A 27,903-nucleotide genomic window follows, 5' to 3' on the forward strand; every position below is an offset into this window, starting at 1 on the left:
TAGATTATACAGATGGAGATAGACCTCACAACTACGCCAGTTTTGCAGAAAATTTAAATACAACACTAACAATAATTGGTGCTACTTTGGCGTGTGATCTACAATTTCAAGTAACTTTAGGTTACTTTTCAATTTCTAAAAGATGTTGGCTAAAGATTTTTACAATTTTGAAAAAATATATTTACAATGCTAAATATATTTAAAAGAATTTATTTAAAAAATGTAGAAACTGAAAAGTAACTTAAAACGTAACCTAAAGTAATCTCCCTTTAAATTGTAGATCACACGCCCATGTAGCACCAGACATTATTTCTCAATGGCAACATTTTCTGCTGATTACAAGGTTTTCACCATGATGGGATAACTACGGTTAGTGTTAAGCTTGAACAGCTGCAAGCCGATGTCTTTAGGAAAAACATGGACAGGAAAAGAATTTCAGCAGGTTTGTTTTAGGTAAAGAAGAATTGGCATTCATTGTCAATGTAAAGCCTAAGAACCAGGACACAAAATTGGTTACGAGAGGAGAGATGGGTGTATCGGGAAGCTTGTGTCGTATTTGTAATCAGATAACTAGCTCTAACAACCAGTACATATTCTACTACCGGTAGAAGATACGGAATAATGAAATAGCACATCTGTGGGATGGTGGTTGGAGTGTATTGGTAAGTGGATCCTTGCCAATCAGTCAAATGTAGAAAATGGAAATACGAAAAAAGAGATTAATCTAAAAATGACTCAAGACAAAATTTCTTTTATTGGTAATTAATGTAAGATATAGTATTACAAATATTAAATACCACTTGAATGGGTAGTACACAAGAGAGCAATAATCGCTAATAGATTTGTCAACGGAATCGTTAAGCCTAATCTTGGGATCTTTTCGGTTTGAACGGCAGTTTTTAAAAATAATTTCCACGTAACTAAACACTTTAAAACTTCGTATACTGGTAGAATGTGTTTATAAAACATCTTTTTCTCTTGGCTTTATTGAGAAAATTCTATAGTTTGTAAGATATTTGTTGTTTTTTCCTTCAATTTCTGCAATTTCAACCAATCAATGACATCTATTGAGGTGAAAACATTCTGTGCCGTATGAAAATGTCCCACGTATAAGAAACAGATTGGGTTTATTTACATTTCTGAAGAAAAAAAAGATACCCTTGCCCCCATCCCTAACTATAACCCTAAAACAGATTGAAATGCAATAGATCGATACTAGGGTCATAACTATGGGTGACAATTTCATAGGACACCGCTAGAAAAACTGCCGTTCAAACCGAAAAGATTCCAATCTTGTTCACCTACGACAGGCTTTTGCACAGTTCTGTCAACCAAATTCCACCCACAAAGCTAAAACATAGTAGAAGACGTTTACCCAACTGTACCACATAGTGGAATTGAATCTGGAACCATGAAATTACGAAGCGAACATCTTAACTATACGACTTGCATGATGATAAAAAGAATTTCAAGTGAAACATTTTTCTAATTATTTTGTAGTTCTGAATAAGGCGGCGAGCTAGCAGAATCGCTACCGCGCCGGCCAAAATACTTGGCAGCATTTCGTCCGTCTTTACGTTCTGAGTTTCCACCGAGATTGACTTTCCTTTTTATTCTTTAAGTAAAATAAGTATCTGTTGGATGCTGAGGTCGATGTAACCGTCTTGCCCCTCCCCTAAAATTATTGGCCTAGTGAAACTAATTCGTAGTCCTGAATTGCTTTCTGATAAGCATTTAGGTGTAAAATATCCTTTATAGCTTTCGTTACACTTAGGCTTATCCGTATGAAATGGGTGCTGGGATAAATGGAAGATTACATTACAACATCTTGGAATTATATAAATGTTTAATAAACTTATAATAAATAATTTGCAATTTTAGACCAAGACCACACATTTGGGGAGAGAGTACATTGTCTAAGGTGATTCCAGCATAATTTTTTTTTTGTTTCAATCCTGTTGGATCAGTGACGCAAAACTGATGGAGACGGGCTGTAAAAAAATTGACAAGTCTATTAAAATATTCTTTCAGAATCTTAATTTGCATTGTATGAAAATAAAAATACCAAAATAAATAAATAAAGAAAGAAAGAAAAGAAGAGCCCCACAATATCTCGAGTAGTTTTCTCCCTTAAAAACAATTTCCCAGCTCATTCCAAAATTCTACCTCAGTAGGATTTGAACTCAGAATGCACCCGTCCAGGTGCGGAATATATACGTCACTGAAACCAGCCTCATGCGCACGGCTCGAAAGGAAACATTTTATCATTGCGAGCAACTAAGAATTAACGAATCAACAACCGCCTAAGTGAAAAGCTTCCTCCAATCAAAAGTGTTCTTTTACTGGCCTCTTGGTTAGTATTAATAGGCATCATGGCGGAGGGTTTACAGAAGCGGTTACAGAATGAAGTCGAAAAGTATCAAAGTGTTCAAAAAGGTAATTTATAACAAAACAATTTAAAATGTGACGATTTATCTGTGGCTACAGTTTGTTAAAAACTGTCATATTTTGCTGTTGTAAGTGCATGTACTGTCTTCCTCACGTGTATTCCGAAGGAAGGAGGCAGTTAATATTTTATGTATGAACGATGTGTGGATTGTGTAAATGCATAAGTAAAACGTTTTAATTATATGTGTAAATATATAAATAGATGTGAATAGTGTAAATTTACACACAGAGTAAATGTATAGACAATATAAGCTTAAGTGGTGCTATTTCAGGATACTTGAGATTATTTTCATATTTCTTTATCGTGTTCCCTTCCTTTTAAAGTGTGGTTACTGAAGATGTATTGAGTAAGGCTTCTCTGGCGAGATCACTGTTAATTACAAACAATATGCGTAATTAAACGTTACCTATACTAGTCAACATAATTTTGAACAGGTATACATGTGCGACTAAGAATTTAAAAAAAAATATTAGCATATTAAATTGCACCACTTATGTATACATTTATACAGCAGTGTACATGATCAACTATCATTGGTATGTTCCAGGTAAAACACAAAACCTATTGATGTACTGGGAGCTAAATCACACAGGTGATTAAAAAGGAAAATTTCTGCACAACACTTCGGTTTATGTAGTTGTTGAAATATAACTCTGAGGAACCTGTTCTTTAAATCTTTTCTTGCTCCTTGTACTTCTCTGGGTCTGTTGTCAACCTAAACGTTGATCTTTCGAAGCTATTTTAGCATTAACAAAATGCTGAAAATGTACTGCTTCGATAAGATTACCCAATCATCTATTCTTCCGTATTAGATGAAAGTAAGAGACCTAACCATTTTGTGAATAACATTAAAAAAACTTAATCCGTGAAAAACATTTTGTCACACCATTATTTTATACTTTTACAATTCCAATTCTAAAAATGAAAATGCTGCTTTTGCTATATGTCTCCAGTATTAAAAATAACTTATTTTATGTCTGATTTTCTATGCTAGAATGAGTTCAGTTAGTCTGCCCCTAGCACACCGTCTTTCGTGAAGGGCAACATCTTGAGATCGCCTTCCACTATTCCTTTACGAATTTCTTCCACTTGAATTGCTTGACATTTCTACAGTCATCTTTCCTACTTATCACAAGTTCCTTCCAGTTCGGTCTTCTCTTTTACACACTGCAACTCATTACTCAGACGTTCATTTTTCTCTTTAGCTCACCTGTGTATTGTCTTACATACACACTGATAGGTGCTTATTATCTTGATAGTATCCAATACATTCAAAATTATATTTTCAATAGTCAATAATGAAACCGACCTCACTCTACAAGAGGTGTTCTTTACAGTTTTACCATTACATTATAACAATTTATAAGGATCACTATTTAGTGGTAGACAACTCCTGCTAAACTATCTGATTTTAAAAGAATTGGGTTTCTGTAAGATTTATCAGTTCCATAGGACTTGAGCTTAGCACTGATGGTTAATGAACATGTGTTGATTATAGTCTTCTTGCTGGCTACAGGTAGATAAATTGGAGCAAAATTTTCAGGCCATGAACATTGTACAGTACTACCAAAGAGACGCAACCACTGACTCTTTGGCTGGTGGTTTATTGCCCATTTGGTTCAGCCCTCTCATACTTCAATATTAGTCTGCTAAGTACAGCTGTGGCTTATGATTTCGAAGTTTGCTTTGAAACCATATGATCTCAGGTTCAGTCCCACTGCATGGCATTTCAGGCGAGTGTTTTCTACTATAGTCCTAGTGGCCGAAACCATGTGAGTGGATTTGGTAGACTAAAATTGAAAAACTCTGTCATAAATACATACACATATATATGATATATATGTGTCTTTGTGTGTAAACTTGTCTTGACATCATGTGATGATTGTAAATGAGCATCACCGTCATGCAAACAATGCTTATTTCCAGTCTTCCATGAAATATTTATTACCTTGCTTGGAAACAGGTATGGGTCAATGATAGGAAGAGCATCCAGCTGCAGTAAAATTACCTCCACAAAGTTCTATCTGACTCATACAAGCACAGAAAAGGCTGTTCAAGAATTTGAACCTGGAGATCTCCATTTCCAGCGACTTCGAGGGCCACCTCCCAGTGGTGTCAACGAAGAGCCCTTGACTACAACAAGATGACTAAAGTTTTTTTTTTTTCCAATGTCTGGGGTCTCTGGGCCCCTAAGCCCTAGACCATCACCTAATCACCCTTACCCATCTTGTTGCTTAACAACAACAGCACAAAAGTGGATAATGAACAAGGATGGTAGTCAGTTCATGAAAATTTCTAAGTGATGCATTTGGAGGCCAATTTTACTGGTGTCGAGGATGAACATTGTTTCTGAATGTATGCATATAAGTTCTGTGTATCTGAAACGCAACTGAATTTATGGACTGGACATAATTTGGAGAAGCAAATTCTGTATAAACACATAAATGTGAAAATGTTTGGAATTAATGCTAGAGAGAACACATATGCCATTATTTAATCTCCATCGTCTATTTAAATATTTTAAAAGTTACTACAATTGAGATAATTTTCAGTATAAATATAGCTTCCCAACCAAAGATCATGAAACTTATATCAGTAATTTTTGGGGTTAATAATTTTCATCTACATGCCATAAACTACAGTGGTCTGCTATTTTTTCCCCTACATTTATCAGTTTGTTACTTTATAGTTATTTCATAAAGGCTTAATAATTTTAATCAATATTTCATTATTTATAGTTCTGAGTTCTACCCAGTCACATTTAACTATTAGCTTGCAATGCACTACAAATTCAAACATATTTGTTGATAAGACACATGCAAGACAAATTATTTAGCCATCCATGTACTTGATCAAGAATTCATCACCTTTGGTATAGGAAACAGTGAATAGTACATTCACTGATGTTGCAAATGGCTGCTCAGCTGAATAAAAATGCTACTTGACTTTATTTTTGTTAAAGTACATTTATATATGTTCCTCTATCAGTTTCATGTGACATACTTTTCAGATATCCAGAAGTATATCATGGGAAAGCAGAAACTTGATGCCCAGCTCAATGAGAACACTTTAGTAAAAGAGGTAATAACTTTTTTCTACTTTTAATCACTATTATGATTTTGCTAAAAGCATTTTACCATCTGAGTTTTCTACTTACTTTTATGTATGAAGTATTTTTTTTTTTGGTCAAATCTATCTCTTAATTTTTTTCTATGTAATAATTTTTGGTTTTTTAAAGTTTTAGCTTGGTGTTTTAATTTGTAAAATTCACATTTTCTGATCTCATTTTATTACAGTCTAGACACTATTATATTGTCATGATAATTAAGAAGACACACAAGTACATTACATATGCTACCTTTAATAGTTGAAATTTCTTTACATTTGTAATAATACTACTAATAATTCTGTCTAATTTTAGCTCAAAGCCAGCAATTTTGGGAGGGGGTGGGGAGGTTAGTTGATTACATCATTGCTGGTGCTTGACTGGTACTTATTTTATCAACTCTGAAAGGGTGAAAGACAAAATTGAATTCAGAAACCTTGTAAGCCTGAAGAAAAATACCAGAGTATTATTTCTTATGCTTTAACATTTCTGAAATTTGTTTATAAGATTAACTAATCACTTTGATTAATGATGCTAGATAACTGAACTGGTCCATTGTAATCATAGTTCTTATACTGGAATTGAATGCATTCATGTCATACAAATTTTTATAGGTTGGAGTATTCAATTATTGATTCTTTTTTTATGTTAGTTTAACTACCCATTATCAAACTGGATAGAGGAATAACTGACATAGATTTCAAAAGCTGCATCACCAGCTATCAGACAGAGGGCAGTGAACCTGAATAAGTATTAACACATGGTATAATGGAGTCTTTAAATCCTCACTTAGAACAATGGCATGATGAAATACACCCAGAAAACTTTGTAAACTACTTGATGGCAGGAAGGGCATCCACTTGTAGAAAACCATGTCAAATTGGAATGTATGAGTGAAATGCGGATTCTACAAACCACATTGCAAGCTACACATCTTGGAAAGTAGAAACTTGGTATAAAAACTGATATAGGTAGAGGAAATTCTTCAGTTCATCTTGCTTGGGGCAGCTAGTCTAGTATCAGTGGTGTGATGAAATGCATCTCAGACATAAACAAAACTGAAGTTGGCAGGTTTTTTTCTATTTTGTGCAAGATGGTGCAGGCTGTGATGACCCATCTAATCCATCCCAGCAAGGATGCTGAGACCCCCTTTGGTCATGGGATCATACCTAGAAAGTTACCCTCCCAGGCACCAGTCCAGGCAAGGTTGTTTATGGAAGGCCAGCAGTTGCCAATGCATACCAGCCTCCCATGTTATCCAAGGGAAAGGCAAAGGCCGATACAGCTTGGCACCTGTGATGTTGCAACTTGTTTCTACAGCTGAATGAACTGGAGCAACGTGAAATAAAGTATCTTGCTCAAGAACACAACATGCAGCCCGGTCTGGGATTCAAACTCACAATCGTAAGCTCGACACTCTAACCACTGAGCTATGCGCCTTCACTTCAGCAAGGATAGACAGGTGTAAAATGATCTGAAATTTGTTAACCCTTTCAGTGCCATCTTATATGAAAGTATGAGGAGTTTAGCCCTTTAGCATTCAGAATTACTCTGGCAAACACAATGCTCATATATTCACATTGATTTGAATTAATCATGCATTATCTTGTAGCTTTCAGATTTCAATGATGTGATTGCTTATTTTACAATGACATTGTTAGGTAAGTGTGAGAGGCCTGTTTGAACATAAAACAGGAAGAAAATTTTAGGCTGGATATGGCCACTTTAAATTTGATTGTTTGAGTTGATATAAATTGCAATTTCTTTTTTTTGTTTTTTCCTCTCTTGTAGGAACTGGACATCCTTGAAAAGGAATCTTGTGTATACAAATTGATAGGTCCAGTTTTGGTAAAGCAAGATCTTGAGGAAGCTAAACAGAATGTCCAGAAACGTATTGATTATATCTCTAGTGAATTGTAAGTAAACTATCCTTTTTATGTTGAATATCCTTTAAAATTATTGGGGGTCAGTTTTTGTAAATGAATTTAAAAAAAATTAAATTAGTTTTTTAAAACTATTCTGTAGTGTGTGAGGTGCAAGTATGGCTGTCTAGTTAAGCAGTTCACTTCCCAACATGGTTTTGGGTTCAGTCCCACTGCATGGCACATTGGGCAAATATCTTTTACTATAACCCCAGGCTGACCAAAATGTCGTGAGTGGATTTGGTTGATGGAAACTGAAAGAAGCCCATTTGTGTGCTACTTGCAAATGAGTATCACTGTCGTACAAGTGGTACCCTTTGTTTCCAATCTTCCATGAAAACATGTTCTACCATGGGAAAATACCTTACTTGGCAAGAGGAAAGGCTTCTAACTGTACAAAATTTGCCTCAACAAATTCTGTGCAACTCATGCAACCTTGGAAAAGTGACAATGGTCATTGTGATGATGAATTTGTCAGCTCGTGGCTAATAGGTCAGAAACTGCACTTGAACATTCTGCCATCACACCTGAAGTTAATTTTCTAAAAATTGTTGAAATATACAAAAGAAATTAAACCAATAGTTCCTGTTGGGTATGTTTTATTAATTTCTCATGAAAATCAACAAAACAGATTATGTAGTGCTAATTAATGCTTTGTAAAGAAACAAAAAGTAAATTTGAAAAGTTACAAAATTTAAAGAAATGTTTGACAATATATTATTAGTGTTTGGTAATGTAAAAATATACACGTTCAACCAATCTATATAGCATTTGCTGTTGTTTAATTGTTGGTTTGTGTTTTATTTTTAAGACTGGACAATAATGAAGTTTAAGTTCAACATTTAATATCCATTTTTCCATGCTGGCATGGGTTGGACAGCTTGGTGGGCACTGGCAAGGCCAGAGACCACACCAAGTCCCATTGTTTTGGCTTGGTTTCTATGGCTGGATGTCCTTCGTAACAGCAGCCATTTTACAGTGTACTGGGTGCTTTTTACATTGCTCCTTGGTTTTAGGATCTTAGTTCTGTTGCGGTGGGCAGGTCTTCTCCAGTAGAGCAGTGCACTGCATATCTCAGTTCTCTGTAATCTCCTTCATAAGGTTCAGCATTTTGGGGGTCAGCCTTCAATACTTTGTCCCATGTCAATGTACTTTAAAATTGTTCTAGCCTATTTATTTATTTGGATTTTTGTTTTTCCAGGAAACGCCATGAAAACACTATTAAAGACCTAGAAAAGAAACAGGAAACCCACCGTGAGAACCTCGGCAAATTACAACACCAATTCCAACAGGCTCAAGTGAAGGCTGCTGTCAGAGCTTAAACCTGTCACTATTTTAATTCTCCATTTTTTTTTTTATTAATTTAAATAACATTCGAACAAAGAAGAATGTAAATGACACTGAACATTTATTTGTGTGATATGAAGTTTGAACAGCTATCTCTGCTAGGTGTGCAGTTCTTTAGTTTAAAGAGCTGGATATCTAGCTTTGCTATGTATACTCTTCTGTGGTTTAGAGAATTGGACATATAGCTCTGCCAATTTATTATTCAGGCTATATAAACCGAATGCTTAACTCAACTAAGTGTACAGTATATTAGGTTGGACAATGGAATTTGACTCTGCTAAGTGTCCAACTTTATGTACTGATTCTAACCATAGAAATACTTCCATATTTTCATCCCCCATCTTAATTTTATGTCTCCTATTCATATAGGAGGATGAATTGATTCACTAGTCTTAGTGACAATTTTCATCTATTTTCACTGAGTTCTGCCTTTTATCTATCTTTCCAACATGGAACTCTGTGTCTATTTGTATTAAATGATAGCTCAATAAAATGCTTTTGCTATTTTCTCTCATGTATTTTTTAATCTGTTTTCAAACATTTTCTTACCAAATGTAAATAACTAATCAACATTTCTGCATATTGTAAAAGAAGCAACTTCCAGTGGATGGTCACTATGGATTTTGTAATTTCTTTGTAGTGTTAGCAGCCCATAATCCATATTTGTCTGGAAATTGTAGATAAGATACCAGTGCCAGTGACACGTAAAAAGCACCATCCGAGCGTGGCTGATGCCAGCGCCACCTGACTGGCGTCCATGTAGGTGACACGTAAAAGCACCCACTCACTCATGGAGTGGTTGGCGTTAGGAAGAGCATCAAGCTGTAGAAACACTGCCAGATCAGACTGGAGCCTGGTGCAGCCTCCTGGCTTCCCAGACCCCGGTCGAACCGTCCAACCCATGCTGGCATGGAAAACGGACGTTAAACGATGATGATGTTAATTGAACATCACTTCTAAGTTGATTTTATTCAACCTGTTCCTTTTTGGTTCACTTCCCTTAGTTCTTCTGTCAGTTTATAGTTTTGTAAATTTCTATGTTATCTCCTGTTAGCTAGTTTTCTAATTGCTCAATTTTGTAACAGAAGCATTACAGTTCTTATGTATATAGAGGCTAGCAGAATTTCATGTATTCCAGAGACATTAAAGTACATTGTCAACTTGTGATACCTTTGGAAATAGAACATTGACTTAACAGTTCAATCTGTATTAGATTTTAACCTGTCATTATTGCATAACATCTGCTACAAAAAGTCAAACAAACTGTGGATTTTTAAAAACCTTCATTCTTGACTAACAAAAAAAAAACATGTAAACATACACCCACAGGTCTATGTAAAAAGCACCTGTGTTAATCCATGTAAAAAAGCAACCATGCTGGTCCATGTAATAACAATAAATGGGTTGGATATGCTTAGGAGTGGGGAAGTCTGATTTTATTAGAAGTTTATTACTTTTGTTATGAATAGTAACTGAAATTTTAAGCATTTTAAAACAATATTTCAAAATGTTTGCAATAAAGTGAACTCTGTCGAAGGCACTCGGTGACGTAGTGCTATTAGGCCTATCGTGTCTTATTCTCTTTTTTTTTTTTCCAAAAGTTCCCCAATATTAATGTGGAACGAGCACTCAAGAGATTGACAACAGGAAAGAGAATTTCAGTAGGAACACATATCTCAGAATAAAGCCAAGGTTCAGCAGAGGGAGCCTTTAGGTAGGCCAAAAGCATATAAAAATAATCGAAATTGAACCAATCCTATGGCTGGTACCTGGCAGTTGCCAGTGCCACTGGACTGACTCCTGTGCAGGTGGCAAATAAAGAAACACCATTTCGACCCTGTGCTTGAGGAGACCTATTGAGTCAAGTACATCAACATCAAAAATCAATGGAAATTGTAGTTGTGATCCCTGTGCCAGTGGCATGTAAAAAGCACCATCCGAATGTGGCTGATGCCAGTGCCGTCTTGACTGGTTTCCGTGCTGGTGGCATGTAAAAAGCACCAACCGATTGTGGCCGTTGCCAGCCTCGCCTGGCACATAAAAAGCACCTACTACATTCACGGAGTGGTTGGCGTTAGGAAGGGCATCCAGCTGTAGAAACACTGCCAGATCAAACTGGAGCCTGGTGCAGCCTTCTGGCTTCCCAGACCCCGGTCGAACCGTCCAACCCATGCTAGCATGAAAAATGGACGTTAAACGATGATGATGATGTGGTTAGAGAACATTTCGTAACTAATTAGAAATAATTACATTGGGTAGAAAAAAAAAACAATCTTTGAGTAATATTTTCATTTGTTCTTAATTATGGGAGACCAGCAGACATATTTTGGTTTTATTTTGACTTCATCTTTAGTCCTTAGTTGGTTGTATACTTTCATAAGCTATCAGCTGGTGAAAATGTGAATCTCCTCTAGTAATAATAAAATCTATCCTCTTCTTGCTATATATTTCACTTTAGCTCAATCTCAGTTGTTTTTGTGAATTCATTTAATTTTTTGTCTATTTTAGTCTAATAATTGTAACTGCTATTAAGGTTACACTGCATAAATGTGTTTCCTTGCAACAACATAAAGAAGTAATTAGTTAGACAGTATTGTAATTTAATATGAGAAAAATTTTGATAAGTTTTCTATATCGTAAAATGAAAATGTGCATGTAACTGGTTTGTCTTTTTATATGGTTCATTTACTGGTTGAAAGTAACCCCCCCCCCCCATAATGGTAAATATTCTAAATGAAAAATATTGAGAAGCCTTTATAATTATGTAGAATCGATGTCATCTATTTTTTAAGAAGCATTTTTACCCTGCATGCAAAAGCAGGGTATTGTAATCACTTGTCTTAGTCTGTTTGTCTGTGTTTTTGCAAAATTACTGGAAAATGGCTGAATGGATTTTCACTAAATTTGGCAGAAATACTCATTGGGTGAGTGGCTTAAAATGATGAAAATTTGGTTTTGTTATCTTGAAACATTCATAAATACATAGATATGTGACTGTGTGCATGTACAATGAAGGATTTGAGGGTTTTGTTTATTTATGAATTAATTTCATAATTACATCAGAGTATAAATACCTATAATACCTATAATGGTGATACTTAAAAAAAAAAAAATTTTTTTAATCGAACTTAAAAATTTCCTAATAAGCAAGTTTAGTCAATCGCAAAGCTTAATTCAGTTCAATTAAAAAGCATAGGTAAGCAACTTTGTAAGCCACACTATAATTTACAAAAAAAAATTATCTATGTGCAGGGCCTGCATCATCCCTCTGATGCCTTATTTTTTTTCTCAAGAAATGTACTTTGTTCTTTAAATGGCTTGGATATGCTTAGGAGTGGGGAAATCTGATTTTATTAGAAGTTTATTACTTTTGTTATGAATAGTAACTGCAATGTTAAGCATTTGAAAACAATATTTCAAAAATAAACTGGACCTCTAGCTTTATAACCTTCATCAGTTTAGTTATGTGTTAATAAAAACAAAGAAATAGTATGACAGGATAAGAACTTGCAATACTTGAGCTGCTTTGATCCATTCAGTTATTTTGACACGCCAGAGCTGTGATTCAGCCTACGTATAAAGGCAGATTGGAATTTAACCCTTGGCAGACAGCAATCCAAGAGACTTCTGACGCTTTGAGAACTGTCTTCAGCCCATGGCCTTAGGATCATCTCTGCTGTTAATTAGGGACAAAACAACGCTGTTGACAGACAAATGAGCAGACCTTTTTCACAGTGTCCTGAGTCATTCACTATCAATAAAGCAGCAAAAAGATTGTTTACCTCAAGCCAAAGTTATGTATATAGGTATGATTTGGATTTTGAAAAACATAATTTAAGGTTTTAATATATCCATACTAATGCTTGAGCCTTAATGTTGTTGCAGTCCTATGTATCTTTTATTCAATTTCTATATGAAGTTTTCAATAGTTGTTTAGCCCCTGAACAAACAGATAAGTGGACTAATTCAGTTGAAGGTAGCCACTGGATGTCATTCTCAGTTAGTCAGAATGTATCTACCCTCGTATGTGAATGAATATTATCTCTGAATTGAGTGGATGAAACTAATAATGGACTCCACTGCACATCTCAATAGATTGGGAAAGGAACTAGAAAAAGTACCCTAAACACAGTTTTGCTTACTGCAGCTGGCAGAGATCTTGAACTGGTGATTGAAAAATTTAATGTAAAACATCACTGTAGACAGATCAAGTGAATAATCATAGACATCACCAATGTGGAGAGAGATGAGAAGAAAAAAAAAAAGCCTTGGGCACTAGAAAGCTCTCACAAAAAGGTATAAAGACAGTAGACTGAGTGAAAATCAAGTGACTGGAAAAGGCCAAGTCACAGAAACAGGGATAGGGAATATCTGGGCTGGTTGCAACATTGAAGAATGACCTAACTTGAGGTGAGCTTCGCTTTCAAGAATTGTGTCAGAAAACTCATTGGTCTTTGTCTTTCCAAGGGATTGAACAATTGGCTTATAACACATGCAATAAATTTTCATCGATAGTGCTTATGCATCCACAATAACAAAGCTGGAGGAAGTCAAGAAAAAGTTCCATGAAGAATTGAATGAACTCTTATCAGTTCTGTGCCAAACCAAGACAAGCTTAATGTTCTTGGGTTTGACTATGGGAGTTGTGAGGGAACAACTGGAAGAAGTAGAGTTGGAAAGTGCAACAGCAATGGCTTTCAGTTTTTATGAAGTGTAGTGGGTGCTTTTACGTGCCACCGGCATGAGGACACGTAAAAGCACCCACTACACTCTCGGAGCGGTTGGCGTTAGGAAGGGCATCCAGCTGTAGAAACTCTGCCAAATCAAGATTGGAGCCTGGTGCAGTCATCTGGTTCGCCAGTCCTCAATCAAATCGTCCAACCCATGCTAGTATGGAAAGCAGACGTTAAACGATGATGATGGTGTACAGATCATGTTGCAAAAAAGTCATCTTCCTGCTCCTCTATAACTTGACATCATAGACGGACCCTTTCACTCTGAAATCTAGTCAACTGCCTTTTCGTTATGATTAAACACAGACTGTATGACCAATGCTATGTGTAGTGCCTATTACTAGACTCCTGTCCCAGTTTAGTATCTGCATCCAGTCTATTCAACTTTCTCAGGGGTGGAGGAACTAACCATGGAGCTGTCACCAATTTGTTTTCAATGTCTGCAAAAAAGCAAACTTGGGATGTTCAGTCTCTCCTTCACTGATGTAAACGAAGATTCAGCAGCTGTCAGAAGCTTATTTGGCTCTTCGCTGGCCCAAACAACTGGGTCAATTTGAAGAGAATAACACTGAGATATAAACCTTCTTGGACTTAAGGCGGTGAACTGGCAGAAACGTTAGCACGCCGGGCGAAATGCGTAGCCGTATTTTGTCTGCTGTTACGTTCTGAGTTCAAATTCTGCTGAGGTTGACTTTGCCTTTCATCCTTTCGGGGTCGATTAAATAAGTACCAGTTACACACTGGGGTCGATATAATCGACTTAATCCGTTTGTTTGTCCTCTCTGTGTTTACTCCCTTGTAGGTAGTAAAGAAATAGATATAAACCTTCTTGGACTTGAAGCACTATCTTCTCAGAGTTCGCCAGAATGACAGATTGCCCAAAAGCACGAAGTGTTCTTTCATCGTGATACACAAGACTGTCCTGGCTAAGCTGTGGCAGGTGCAGAAATCATGCCTATATATGAAAGCAGATTGAAATTTAACCCTTGGCAGACAGCAATTCAAGAGACTTCTAAGATGCCTTGAGAACTGTCTACAAGTTCATGGCTTCAGTATCATCTCTGCTGTTCATTAGGGACATAACAACACTGTTGAAGGACAAATGAGCAGACCTCATTCACAGTGGCCTGAGCCATTCACTATCAATAAAGCAGCAAAAAGATTGTTTGCCCCAAGCCGAGGTGAACATGTCACTGGCCAACCTTCCTGCTAAATGACCACAGCGTCTGAGCAAGAGAAGCAGACGAGTTGAATAGAAAGGGGAGGTGAGAAAGTCGAGAGCTACAGGTGAGTTATCAAATGTAAATAAATAATACAGACTCGTCAGCTGGTCACAAACATGCATCTGCAAAGGATGTCACAAATATCTGTTTCTTTATTACCCACAAGGGGTTAAACATAGAGGGGACAAACAAGGACAGACAAACAGATTAAGTCGATTACATCGACACCCCAGTACGAAACTGGTACTTAATTTATCGACCCCGAAAGGATGAAAGGCAAAGTCGACCTCTGCGGAATTTGAACTCAGAACGTAACGGCAGACGAAATACGGCTACGCATTTCGCCCGGCGTGCTAACGTTTCTGCCAGCTCGCCGCCTTAGGATGTCACAAATATCTATTTCTTTACTACCCACAAGGGGCTAAACACAGAGGGGACAAACAAACGGATTAAGTCGATTACATCGACCCCAGTGCGTAACTGGTACTTAACTTATCGACCTCGAAAGGACGAAAGGCAAAGTCGACCTCTGCAGAATTTGAACTCAGAACGTAACGGCAGACGAAATACGGCTACGCATTTCGCCCAGCGTGCTAACGTTTCTGCCAGCTCGCCGCCTTAGGATGTCACAAATATCGTCCATACGTAACAGACGAGTCAAAGATTGTCACATAGAGTTATCTCCCATAGTTAGATAACTACTGCCATCTATTGTCAATACATCATATTCGTAAACTACGGGGAACCTTGGATTCATAATTACCATACATAAAAAAAAAAAAAATTAAGAAAAAAAAGGAATTCAGACTGAATATATCATTTCACACAGTAAACAAGAAAATGGATGAAAATCCTTATAGCTATAAACTCGATCTTTCACATCGTAGTGCTGTTGAAGAATTATTAATGGGTCATTCTTTAGTTTGTCAGTTACCGTAACCGGCCACCTTCAGAATGATCGTAAGTATACAATTATTTATTTAATTAGTTTGTTTATTTCGATAGCTTTCAGTAATATAATAAATATCTATTCAGCATTGTTTTAATTAAAATTCTATTGCTAGTATTCAAAACACCAATAACAACAACAAGTAGAAACACAGTACGATTTATAAATAAATAAATATCTTACAAGACAGCCTTGAGAAGCATACGTTTATTTGTATCAATTTTTACCACAGATGTTATGAGTGATGAGAAGTTAGTTGATTCAAAATATTTTTCAAGATTCTTAAAACTTTAAACAAATTACTATCTTCTAATCAATTTGAGACTGTCACCACACGCATATGTCAAATTGTTGCGGGGATTATAGCCTATTTAATTAAACATTAACAGATTATTTGCCGTCGTTTATTCAAACGCAGCAGTCAGATGTTAAAGTCAGTGTATTTTAATGTTTGCTGAAATGAATAACATATCTAAGTGCAACAGAGTTTCATGTACACACCAAGCTTATTTTTTTCTGTTTTCATAAGTGACTGAAGGGATATCAGAATACACAGATCAACGTTGTACATTAATTTTAATGGGCAGCTGTTTTTACTTATGGTATTTTTATTATTTACTCCCAGAATTGTATGCTGTTATTTCTGATCACTGGTTACTATATATGACGTGTATACAACATAAAATTTCAGCGATTATTTATAAGGTTTTGAGAAAATACCTTTGCTATCCGAAATAAAAATTTACATAATCGGACATGTTATGGATATTGTGTAGTTGCGATATACATCACAATTGAAATTCGTAAGTAACAGTTCTATTTCAGTTCAGGTTAAGGAGGTCTGTTATTTAGTTATATTAGTTTGATATTCAAAATATTAACTCTTGGAGTGACGAGTGCTGGAGGATTGAAAGCAAACTCCTACCGATCTGAGAATGTGACCTGGTTTCGTTTCGCAGTTGTAACATTTAGCTTTTATTTTGCTGAAGAAATGCACGGACATCCCACACTCTCGTTCCCCTTCTCTACAAATGTGTGGTAGTGTGCTAAAACAAGAAATCAACATTAGCTTTTGGATGAGTCATTAGTAATGGCATTGGTATCGATAACGGGTAAGTCTACACTTTGCCATCTTTGAAAGATTTGGATTTAAACGTATAGTATCTGCAAAAAGGCCCGTGTAAACTTGCAGTATGTTTAACTTTAAAAAATTATTCAGAATGATGGTCTGTACACAAAGATGTTTTAACTTGCTTTCGTAATATTTTTCTGATGAAATAACGGTTCTTTTACTTGTTTCAGTCATTTGACTGTGGCCGTGCTGGAGCACCGCCTTTAGTAGAGAAATCGACCCCAGGACTTATTCTTTGTAAACCTAGTACTTATTCTATCGGTCTCTTTTGCCAAACCGTTAAGTTACAGGGACGTAAACACACCAGCATCGGTTGTCAAGCGATGTTGGGGGACAAATAAAGACACACACACACATATATATACGATGAGCTTCTTTTTAAGTTTCCGTCTACCAAACACACTCACAAGGCTTTAGTCGGCCCGAGGCTATAGTAGAAGACACTTGCCCAAGGTGCCACGCAGTGGGACTGAACCTTGTACCATGTGGTTGGTAAGCAAGCTACTTACCACACAGCCACTCCTGCACCTAAAAGTCCACTCATATATCTGTCAATGGAGTGGGTATATTATCCGACCCCTAGTGCGAAACTGATTGGTAAAATTAGCCGCGATGGATATATAATACTGAACACTTCGGATAATATATATATATTTATCCTTGATGGATGTGAAACTCAGGGTAACCTCATAGACCAGCCATAACTATATCTAATTACTCTGCTGCTCTATAACTTATAGTGTGCTTCCCTTTCAGACTTATGATTTACTGACGATTATATATATTGTTTCAGTCATTAAACTGCAGCACCACTTTGAAAGAATTTTAGTCAAAGGAATTGATCCCAGTACTTTTTTTTTTATATCTAAGCTTGGTACTTATTCTATTAGTTACTTTTGCTGAACTGCTAATTTATGAGTTTGTAAATATACCAACACCGGTTGTCAAGTAGTGATGCGGGACAAAGATACACACATGGATATATATACGACAGGCTTCTTTCAGTTTCTGCCTACCAAATCTACTCACAAGACTTTGGTCAACCCTAAGCTAAAATAGAAGGCACTTGTCCCAAGATGGCAAGACTACGTTTACATTGAGGATCCTCTTAAAGGTCAATTTCTATTTTCTGGCATTTGTCCTGACTGGCAATGGGCTAGGTCTGAAATTTGGTGGATCAAGGGATCCAACTTTGTTTATTTGTATGTATGTATGAATGAATGATTTTTTAAAGTTTTATTTAAGTTCATAAGAGAGTTCAAACTGGTTGCTAACAAAGCGACAATAATTTTTTAATTAAGAGTTCCCAATGTTTGTAAATATGTAATTGAGTTGGTGTGTTGGTTGAGCTGTTGATGTACACATGTGAATAGTATTTGCAACTTTTCACATAAAAATCTCAGATGGAGAATTTTTGGAATGTTTTACAAATCTTCACTGTTAGTTTCTTTTGCTGTTTCATCACAAAACCTAGTATTTCTAGGTTTTGGGGTAAATTTGTCCCACAAGAGGCTAAACATAGAGGGGACAAACAAGGACAAATGGATTAAGTCATTTACATCAATCCCAGTGCGTAACAGGTACTTCATTTATCAACCCCGAAAGGACGAAAGGCAAAGTTGACCTCGGTGGAATTTGAACACAGAACACAGTGGCAGGCGAAATACCACAAAGTATTATGCCTGGCGTGCTAACGTTTCTGCCAGCTCGCTGTCTTAATGCACCAATGATAGGTACAAATGGGAATTTATAGTCAGGGTACAATGTTCTCTTTTTCCTGGACTTTTAATTGTATATTCACATCTGCTGGGCAGTTGACCTCAACAACAGTGCATTACTTTTGTTCCCTGTCCTGCAGAACAATCTCAGGTATGTTATATTTGCACTGAACTGCTGTTTTTAAAGGTGTGAATACCTGTTGGTTCTGACATGCCTTCAATGTATACATCAGGGCAGTCCTTTCTGGACATAACATTGTAAATAGTCTTTGCAACTATATCATGCCTCAGGAGCAGATAGTATCTCATAGACATTTGGGGCAGTTACTGATGATGATGTGGGTGATATCTTCCACACTGGTATAGCAGAGCCTACATCTTTTATCACATGGTATCTTTGTCCCTCTTGTTTATCTGGTATTTAGTAGCTATCTCGTGCACTTGGATAGTAAAGGCAAGTAGGGTGTAATATATCTATCGCAGGTCCAGGAGAGGCTACTCTTCATGTCATTGCTTCCTAGGTTACAGGATATGTATCCATGCATTGCTTTTTGTTGGTATGTTGCCTGGTTCACCTCCAAGCTTCTGTTTAGGTAGGCCAGTCCAGCTCCTTTGGATCACATCAAACAGTTGTATTCTCAGAGTACCTGCACAGCAGTTCTCCAACTCTGAAGATGTTGTTGCTCTCACCTCTGAGTATGCAGGGAATGTACTTATTTCTTTCTTTACTGTTCAGCAGGTGTTGCCTGAATGAAACTGTGTGACATTCCAAGACCATATGCCTCTTCCGGAAGTTGCTTGTGGTTTCCAGTACCTTCCCAGTTTTGATGTGCAGGCTGCATATCCTGTCAAGTGTCCAGTCCAATATCCCAAATGTTGGTACTAGGACTGGCACTGCAAAAGCTTTGTGAGAAAAGGTTTTGTTTAATGTAGGTATGAATGCATACCACATATTTATATATATCTATATACAGGGTGGCGCAGAGAGAACGGATGTTTTGAAAAAGTCACAAAGTCATTAATTTTAGCTGCAAACAAATTTTATTGACATCAATGTGTTTGTATTGAATTAGCATTTGTCAAAATCAAGTGTGGAAAACAACATCCATCATGTGGTGTGTTTTCATTGATGCATTTCTGAAGGCATTCTTGGAAGTTGGCCTCTACTTTCTCCAGCATTGCTCTGTCAATTAGGGTGACTTCCATACAAATAGCCTCCTTCAAATCGTCCAATGTATGGGGCTTGTGTGCACACACATGTGCCTTGAGGGTTTCCCCACAAGAAATACTTACACATGGACAAATCAGAGGACTGGGGGGGTGAAGGAATGTCAGCAAACCTGGAAATGAGGTGGTCGCTGAAGAGAGGGCGAAGAATGTCCATTGCTGCCGTGGCTGTGTGGGCCATCACCCCATCCTTCTGAAACCACACACATCAAATACGCATATGTTTTCATCATAATTCAGGCACAAAGAAGCTGTTCATATCAATGTAATGCTTGAAGTTCACAGTAACAACATTTCCATTATTGTCTTCAAAAAAGTAAGAACCAATAATGGCAATTTTTCCAACAGCACACCAGACTGTCACTTTTGGGCTATGCAGTGGTCTTTGGTGCAGTTCTCTTGGATTTTCAAGAGCCCAATAACAGTTCTGTTGATTCACCATGCCACTAAAATGAAAATGAGCTTCATCACTCATTAACTAAATGAGGTTGTCATTTGCCTCAAAAATTGCTTCCATCTGATGGGTAAAGGTAAGACACCGTGCATAGTTCCATGGTTTTTCTAACTGTTGCTGAACGACCAACTTGTACAGGTGGAAATGCAGATCTTCATGCAAAATGTGTCTTACCAATACCAAGTTCAGTGGAATGCCTCTGAGCAGAGAGATTTGGGTCCATATCAAAGCTTGTCTGACACGTTCCACATTTTCTAGGGTCTGTACCATTCGTGGTGCCCCCGCCAGTCTCCTACTCATTAGCATACATCGTGTACGAAGTGCATTCACCCAACAAAAGAATGTGTTACGGGTGGGAACAGCCTGATTTTGGTGAATATTGAAGTGGCATTGAAACTCACACTGAACTGCCATGACAGACTCAATATTCTTCACGTAACTGTTGTAGGCAAACATGCGATGCTCTATTGTCCACAGCGCCATGGCTTCACCTGAAAAGAAAAAAAATGCTAAGACACCATGGACCGAATGGTACCTGTCAGGCATATGTCCCTCCCACTGGAGCTGAGTAATAGCCATTTCAAAAACGTCCGTCCTCTCTGCCACACCCTGTATTTGCATACAGGTTGAACCTGTTATATCTGGCTTGGGACTTGTGGATATTGCCAGACCATGCAATATGGTGGAAAACAGAAATTGACCCCCATGATAAACCTCTCCGTAGACATTAACTTTCCATCGCATTCCACATTTGTACTGATGTCTTATCAAAGCTTAAAACAGGTATATGTGTGTGTTTTGAAAGGAAATATGTGAAGTTAGATGTTAGACCTGAGCTGAACCAGTTCAATAGTAACTTGGGTATTTAGAAATTTAAACCTAAATGATGAAAAAGATTCTTTTGATAGGTGTAGGAGTGGCTGTGTGGTAAGTAGCTTGCTTACCAACCACATGGTTCCAGGTTCAGTCCCACTACGTGGCACCTTGGGCAAGTGTCTTCTACTATAGCCTTGGGCCAAAAGCCTTGTAAGTGGATTTGGTAGACAGAAACTGAAAGAAGCCCGTCGTATATATGTATGTGTGTGTTTGTGTGTCCGTGTTTGTCCCGTCAACATCGCTTGACAACCGATGCTGGTGTGTATATGTTTCCATAACTTAGCGGTTTGGCAAAAGAAACTGATAGAATAGTACTAGGCTTACAAAGTATAAGTCCTGGGGTCGATTTGCTTAACTAAAGGCGGTGTTCCAGCATGGCCACAGTCAAATGACTGAAACAAGTAAAAGAGAGTAGATGAGCACACAAAAATGTATTTATCCTGCACGTTGCCAATAAATATGTTCCTAAAGTGCAATAATAGTGTTAGCAGTGGTTGATTGTTGGGTGTGCCATAAGTTAGAGAGCATATGGACGAAAAGCATGAAATGAGGTGAAGTAGGAGTAAGATATAAAGGAAACCAAAGCCAAAGGGGCTAGTAGATAAGAAAAAACCACAAAACCAAACTTGACTCTTGAACCATCCCATACATACTATAACCATCGTATGTTTCATTGTCACAATTATTTCTTTCAAGAGCAGAATTGATAGCGTCAGACAAATGCTGTTATGCATTTATATGACTGCTTGAAGAAAGTCTCAAAATCAGAGCTGAAGGAATAGAAATTTTAGAAATGTTGTGAAGTGTATCATCATTTTCATTATTACAACATGTTTGACAAATACTCAGTACAGCATGTCTTATTTAGTCTCAATTCTGTGAGACAGTAACATCTCAGATCTGACCTAATTAGATTTTACATGGTCTATCTTTACTGTGAGTATGACAATTTCTTAGGCCACTTCATCAAAAGGTGTGTCCCTTCTATCACCAAATTGTGTGTGTTTTTTTAAAGTTGCCTCCATATAACAATGTCTTATTTAAAAGAAAGGCAAAATTTCTAATCTACCCTTTAACTACCTGCCACCACCCCCTCACTTCTAACATTAAGAAAACAAAAACAAAACATAAATTATTGTTTCTTTTGTTATTCAGTAACCAGTAGAATCAGATCTGTTTTTCTTTGCCATTGGTAGAACTTATCTCACACAATAATCTCCAAAGTTGCCTGCTTATGTCTTCCAAATATCTCTCATCTTTTGTTTTAAAAAATTCTTGTTATTTAGCTGGTATCAACAATTGCTCTCCTACCCACAATATATGAATTCTAGCTTCTTCCCACTCTTCAATGACCTTCTTGCTGTTACCTCTAACTATACACACTATACATGTGGACTCTCCCCTTCGTGTAAAGACCATTAGAATAACAGTAAGAAAGACACTGAATTTGACCAAGTGGTTGTAAAAGAATATTAGTCTATCAATTGGATATCTTGTTTGCAGAAGTTTTCTAAAATTGTAATATATTTGCAGATGTGTAAGCAATAATCTAAAGCAGGACACATTTACACTCAAGGAAAGTTAGCAATTGTTTGAGGAAGAAGCAATATTCCCTTTAACCATTTGAAAATATTTTTAATTCAAAGCTAGTGTGCAACATCTGAACTCTTGTGCAGTTTATCAAATACATTTGTAAATTAAAATGAGAGCAACGTTTTGATGAACATAACACTAAACAGCAACTGCTTGGCACTGGGGAACTGTATGTTTTTGTTCTTCAGAAGAAATCAATTTTTTTTTATGTAGTTTCAGTTGTATAAATTTGTGTATTTTTATGTGAGAAGTTGACAGTAATTGTGAAACAAGTATTTGATAGGATCAGAGAAATTGCTTTTCTTTTTCCAGTAACACACAAAAGTATGTTTTCATATATCAAGTGTAAAGCCTCCTAAAGAGAAAAGAGGTGACCTTGTGAGTGGAGGTATAAATTCAGAGCACCCTGTCTCAGGGTTTGAAATAGTTTCTCACTTCTTTTTTATCTAAAAAAAAAAAACATTATATTCAGTTTTAAATATTTTTCATTCTTTTCTTTTCAGAAGATGGTGGGTAATGACAGAGAGCAAAGAAGTATTCATGAAACTTCCTTATCGTGTGGAAATGTCAAGAACAATAATGAAAATTGCAAAGAAACCATTAAAAATGATTGTATTTTAATGTCGATAAAAATGGAAGAAGAAGAAAATAGCGAAGAGGAGGAGAGTAACGATAATATCAGTAATAAATTGAAAAGTAATATCCACAAAGATAATGCAGATTCATTGAGCTATTATGCAGATTTCCTCAACAACATATTTCGATGCCAATACTGTAAGTTCAGCACTACAGATAAAGAAGAGTTAAACAAACATCGTTCTGTTCACAGTAAAGAAAAACAGCACAAGTGCAGCCAGTGTGATTATGAATGCCATTATCGTGCTGACCTTATTCGACACTGTGCAAAACATTCAGATGAGAAACGTTATAAGTGTCCCCACTGTGATTTTGCCACAAAGTGGCGCCGTAATGTACGGCATCATCTTCTGAAACATACCAATGAACGGCCTTACCAATGTCAGATATGTGAATTCAGTTTCAAACGCCTACAAGACCTCAAATATCACATGTATCGACATAATGATGAGAAGCCAATAAAATGTGATGAATGCGAATTCTGTTGTAAGACAAATTATGAACTTAAGTGCCACAAACTAAAACACAGTGATGTACGCCGATTTCCATGCACATTTGAAGGTTGCACCCAGCAATGTAAAACCAAATCTGACCTTACTAAGCATCTTAAGACTCACAATGGTGAGAAAAATCACATCTGTTCTTTATGTGGGAAAGGTTTTACAACAGCCGGTTGTCTTAATAAGCATGTTCAGCGTCACGATACACGTAAGCAATTTATCTGCCATTTGTGTCTGAAGAAATTTAAATCCAAAGCTAGCTTAAAAAACCATCTTAAAATTCATGAAGGAATTCGCCCGTTTGTTTGTGATATCTGTGAAAAATCTTTCACTAATAAATACAATATGATGAAACATCAAGAGACGCATGGTGACAACCGTCCATTTCGCTGTCCTATCTGTCCTTACGGAGCACGATCGAGTGAACATCTTTTAGCACACATTGGCTCTATGCATGGTCATTCTTATGCTTACTTCTGTGAACTCTGTAAGAAACCATTCCGTCGTCATGGCCAGTTACGTATACATCTTAAGAGAATGCACAAAGGAAGTAAAGAGGCCACAGCTGCAGCAGATTTTACTCATAATTCTACATCTTCACTACCCATTTCTAGATCCGAAAATGCAAAAAATACTTGTGATAAGCTTCCTGTCTCAAAATCTAATAATGAAAACAAGTATTTGAACTCAAAGAAAACTGATGCTTTATCATCTAACATTACAAAGCAGTCTTGTTTATCTTCAACAAAACCTGTAGAAGACAAATCTGCTATTGATGTTGCTAAGACTGAACAAGCAAGTAATTTAGATAGTAAATGTCCCCCTGTTAGTGAGGACTCTAAATCTGGTATTAAAAATGGTGATGATGATGGTAATCAGCATGTAGCTATAGAGACTACTGAATTAAAACCTACTAAGAAACAGAAAAATGATTCTAAGAAATATGTTGAAGGTTTTCATTTACCTCTTGCAACAAAGGGTTTCACATTTAATTTTGAAAAAAAGGGTAAGAAACCTCGTTCTTGGTTTATGGATCCCAATTATATGCCTGCTGATGCTGCTGAGAAACAGAAAGCCTACCTCAACCGCAAAGCAAAATTATCAAAACTGAAAAAGTCGGAGGCAAAAGAGAAGATGAAACAGAAGAAGAAGTTAAAGATTGATGACAAACCCAAACAATCAGTTATTGTTCAAAAAACTGGCTTGGTTAAAGCCAGCAAAAAGAAGGTAAAACTTGTGAAAAACCTGAATACAAAAAAAATGTTAAGAAAAAAAAATAAGTCGAAAAGTTTAAAAAAGTGTATTCCTTTAACCGAAGGATGCAAAGTAAAGATAGAATCATTGAGGTCTGATTTTGAAGATGATGTTTGCTGGGAAAATAAATTAATAATAAACAACAAAAACAATCAGATGGTTAAAAGTGTCACTGATGAAATATATACACCTTATCAAGATATTCATCCTGAACTTTCAATCCCCACCAAGATCAAACAGGAACCAACAGATGATCCTGGTGATATTTTAAACATAGAAATGCCTTCAAGTCCTGTAAAAACTGTTCTTTTTGAAACTCTTTTGAAGTCAGAGACTGGTGAATTTAGCACGGATTTAACAGAATCTGTGTCAACAGAAAGCAAGATTGGTGAGATGACAGAAACATCTGCTGATTATTGTGATAATAAAAGTTTGCCCTGCAACAACAGATTGGAATCTTCTAACCAGCTACAAATAACTTCAGATGGGACAACTAAAGATAACACAAGTCCTTTGTCGCCTTCAGGAGTATTTAAATTAGAAAATCTGTCCATACGAAAAACTGATTCAAATAAAACTATGCTAGTCTACACTATTTCTCAAGAAATTGGAGATACATGTCAGTCTTCGAGTTCAGATCTTCAAATAACTGAACTATTTAGCAGCTCAACTGGTCCTGGAGAAACTGTTATTAAACAGGAACCAATTCAGCTTGATAATTACTCTCTTACTAACCAAATAAATTCTTTTAGTTTAAACCCTAACATAAACATTAAAATGGATAAAAATGAGCCCTTTCTTTTTGATCAAGAAAAACTCAATAGTAGTATAACCTCTCCATCCCAAACACTTGCTCCTTTATCTGAGTCTAATCAAAATAATCAGGACAAGGAACTAAATGATCCTGTATCTTCTGAAAATTTAGGTGGATTTGAAATAATAGATTCTCATACAAATAATAAATATTATATCAAACCCTTTACCACGCCAAATAGTGATAAAACAATTTCTCTTGCCAACAACCTTACAAATGATTTTAGCTTAGATGGTTACTATGAAAAAATAGCCACTGTAGAAGGGATTCAAGATGGGAAATTAACCTTGTCTCATAGTTTCAATTTAGATCCATCCAAATCCTTGTCCACGTTAGACAAAAATGTCCACAACAACTGTGATTCTCTTTCAAACTCTGTGTCTTCAACTTCAACAATGGAAAACTTTTACAGTACTGAATCTGTGATTTCCCAAGAAGTACTTCCTAATCATTCACCTACCTCAAATTCGTCAGTGTTATCTCTACAGAAGTTGGATTGTGATGATGTAACATTACCAGTTACTGTCACTGAAAAAGAGATGAGTCTGTCTGAAAGAGATCCATTTCAGTTTTCTTCTAATTTGGATTTTGGCCACCCAAAGTATCATCAGTTTCTACAGACTCATAACTCCTTCCATGATACATCTAAGTGCAATGATTCTAACATTCTAAGAGTACCTCATATTAATTTGTCAAATAAAACTGAAAAGGGTTCTGATTTAGTTTACCCACCAACATTTCATCCTTCTAGCATATTAGAGGCAGTAGAAGCTAACCAGCAAGTAAGAACATCTGCTAATAGTATGGCTTTTAATTCTGAAAGCAATGAAATAAGCACTAAATGTCCTGTTTTGTTGTCAACACTAAACAGTCAATTTTTTGTTAATGAACCTTTTAAAGAAACGTCAGAGAAACTTGGAACAATCACAACTAATAACATCTTACCTAAACCTCCATCTGATGAGGCCCAAGCTTTGTATGAATATGAAATGGAATTTGATGAAAAAAGTATTCTTCGAGATAACATCAACATTACTATGCTTGGTTCCTATTCTTCTGAACCTCAGGAAAAAACAAATCCATTTTCAGTATTTTCTTGTACAAATGAAAATAATAATTTGCTTGAAATGACAGTCAATTCTGATCTAAACGACAATGTTGGTCATAAGCCTGTATGCAATGATGTAAACTTAATATCAGCTAAACCAGAACTTGACTGGGATTCTGAAGACAATTTGACTCAAAATTATATTCTATTAAATCCGAGTTGCTGATTATTTTTTTAGTCAAATTTATCAGTCAGAGAGAAATTTCATTTACATGCTATTTTGATTCAAGACAAAAATAAGGAAATTTTGATTGATTTTTGCAACAGTGAATGAAGAAAAATCTTTTTATATCAGAGAAATTAAAAAGAAATGTGTATAACTTATAAGGCACTTAAAAATATTTTTGTCCTCCCGTTTTTTAAGAATATCTATTGTATTCATGAGATCAATGATATTCAAGAAGCTGTTTTCTTAATTGTCCACATCTTTATAGATTTGATTTCAAGAAAGAATTTTCTGCCTGAATTATGGCTTACAAGAGTAAAATATTTATTGAATAACAATGTTTCATTGTTTTAATAATAAAATTATTTTTTGGAAGTACATGCAGTTTTCATTGTATGAATTGAAGTTATTTTGAAGCATTTGATATACAAATTATAAAAAAAACGTATTTTTGAAATAATGAAAATTATATTTTAAGTACTTAAAATTTTATTATTAAAGAAATACAAAGGTTAGTTAAAAGTTTAGTCTTTAGTCATGTTTATTATTACAATAGTTAATAGTTTCATATTTTCTTTGTAAGTCTAAAGTGGCATTTCTGTCTGTAATTATTTACTTTGTTAAACACTAATTTGTGTGTAATAAGTATTTTACTTTTATCATCAGCTGAATTTTTTTCAGCTTTTCACATCCTCT

The 27,903-nt window shown here is 36.1% G+C and overlaps 2 protein-coding genes across 6 annotated transcripts; both read left to right on the forward strand.

Moving 5' to 3' along the window:
- Positions 1 to 2,288: 2,288 nt before the first annotated feature.
- LOC115213295 (prefoldin subunit 6) lies at positions 2,289 to 9,333 on the forward strand. Its single transcript, XM_029782232.2, has 4 exons — positions 2,289 to 2,436; positions 5,460 to 5,530; positions 7,347 to 7,471; positions 8,679 to 9,333. Exons 1-4 carry the CDS (start codon positions 2,373 to 2,375, stop codon positions 8,797 to 8,799), a joined length of 381 nt encoding a protein of 126 aa, XP_029638092.1. The 5' UTR covers positions 2,289 to 2,372; the 3' UTR covers positions 8,800 to 9,333.
- A 6,151-nt stretch (positions 9,334 to 15,484) lies between these two features.
- On the forward strand, positions 15,485 to 27,585 carry LOC115212064. Of its 5 annotated transcripts, none has more exons than XM_029780875.2 (2): positions 15,485 to 15,740; positions 23,233 to 27,585. In XM_029780875.2, exons 1-2 carry the CDS (start codon positions 15,735 to 15,737, stop codon positions 27,205 to 27,207), a joined length of 3,981 nt encoding a protein of 1,326 aa, XP_029636735.1. In that variant the 5' UTR covers positions 15,485 to 15,734; the 3' UTR covers positions 27,208 to 27,585. The 5 variants fall into 5 exon arrangements, with proteins under 5 accessions (XP_029636735.1, XP_036363487.1, XP_036363502.1 ...); XM_036507594.1 differs by having other exon boundaries at positions 23,236 to 27,585; XM_036507609.1 differs by lacking the exon at positions 15,485 to 15,740 and adding an exon at positions 16,269 to 16,841.
- Positions 27,586 to 27,903: the final 318 nt, after the last annotated feature.

The sequence above is a fragment of the Octopus sinensis genome, linkage group LG1, assembly GCF_006345805.1.
Source record: "Octopus sinensis linkage group LG1, ASM634580v1, whole genome shotgun sequence".
In the NCBI taxonomy this organism is placed as follows: domain Eukaryota; kingdom Metazoa; phylum Mollusca; class Cephalopoda; order Octopoda; family Octopodidae; genus Octopus; species Octopus sinensis.

What these genes read in the sequence shown, in the direction of transcription:
- LOC115213295 (XM_029782232.2), top strand. Translation starts at nt 2,373, where the DNA reads ATGGCGGAGGGTTTACAGAAGCGGTTACAGAATGAAGTCGAAAAGTAT. An exon ending in GTATCAAAGTGTTCAAAAAG is followed by an intron (nt 2,437 to 5,459) that starts GTAATTTATAAC and finishes CATACTTTTCAG; the next exon opens with ATATCCAGAAGTATATCATG. An exon ending in AGAACACTTTAGTAAAAGAG is followed by an intron (nt 5,531 to 7,346) that starts GTAATAACTTTT and finishes CCTCTCTTGTAG; the next exon opens with GAACTGGACATCCTTGAAAA.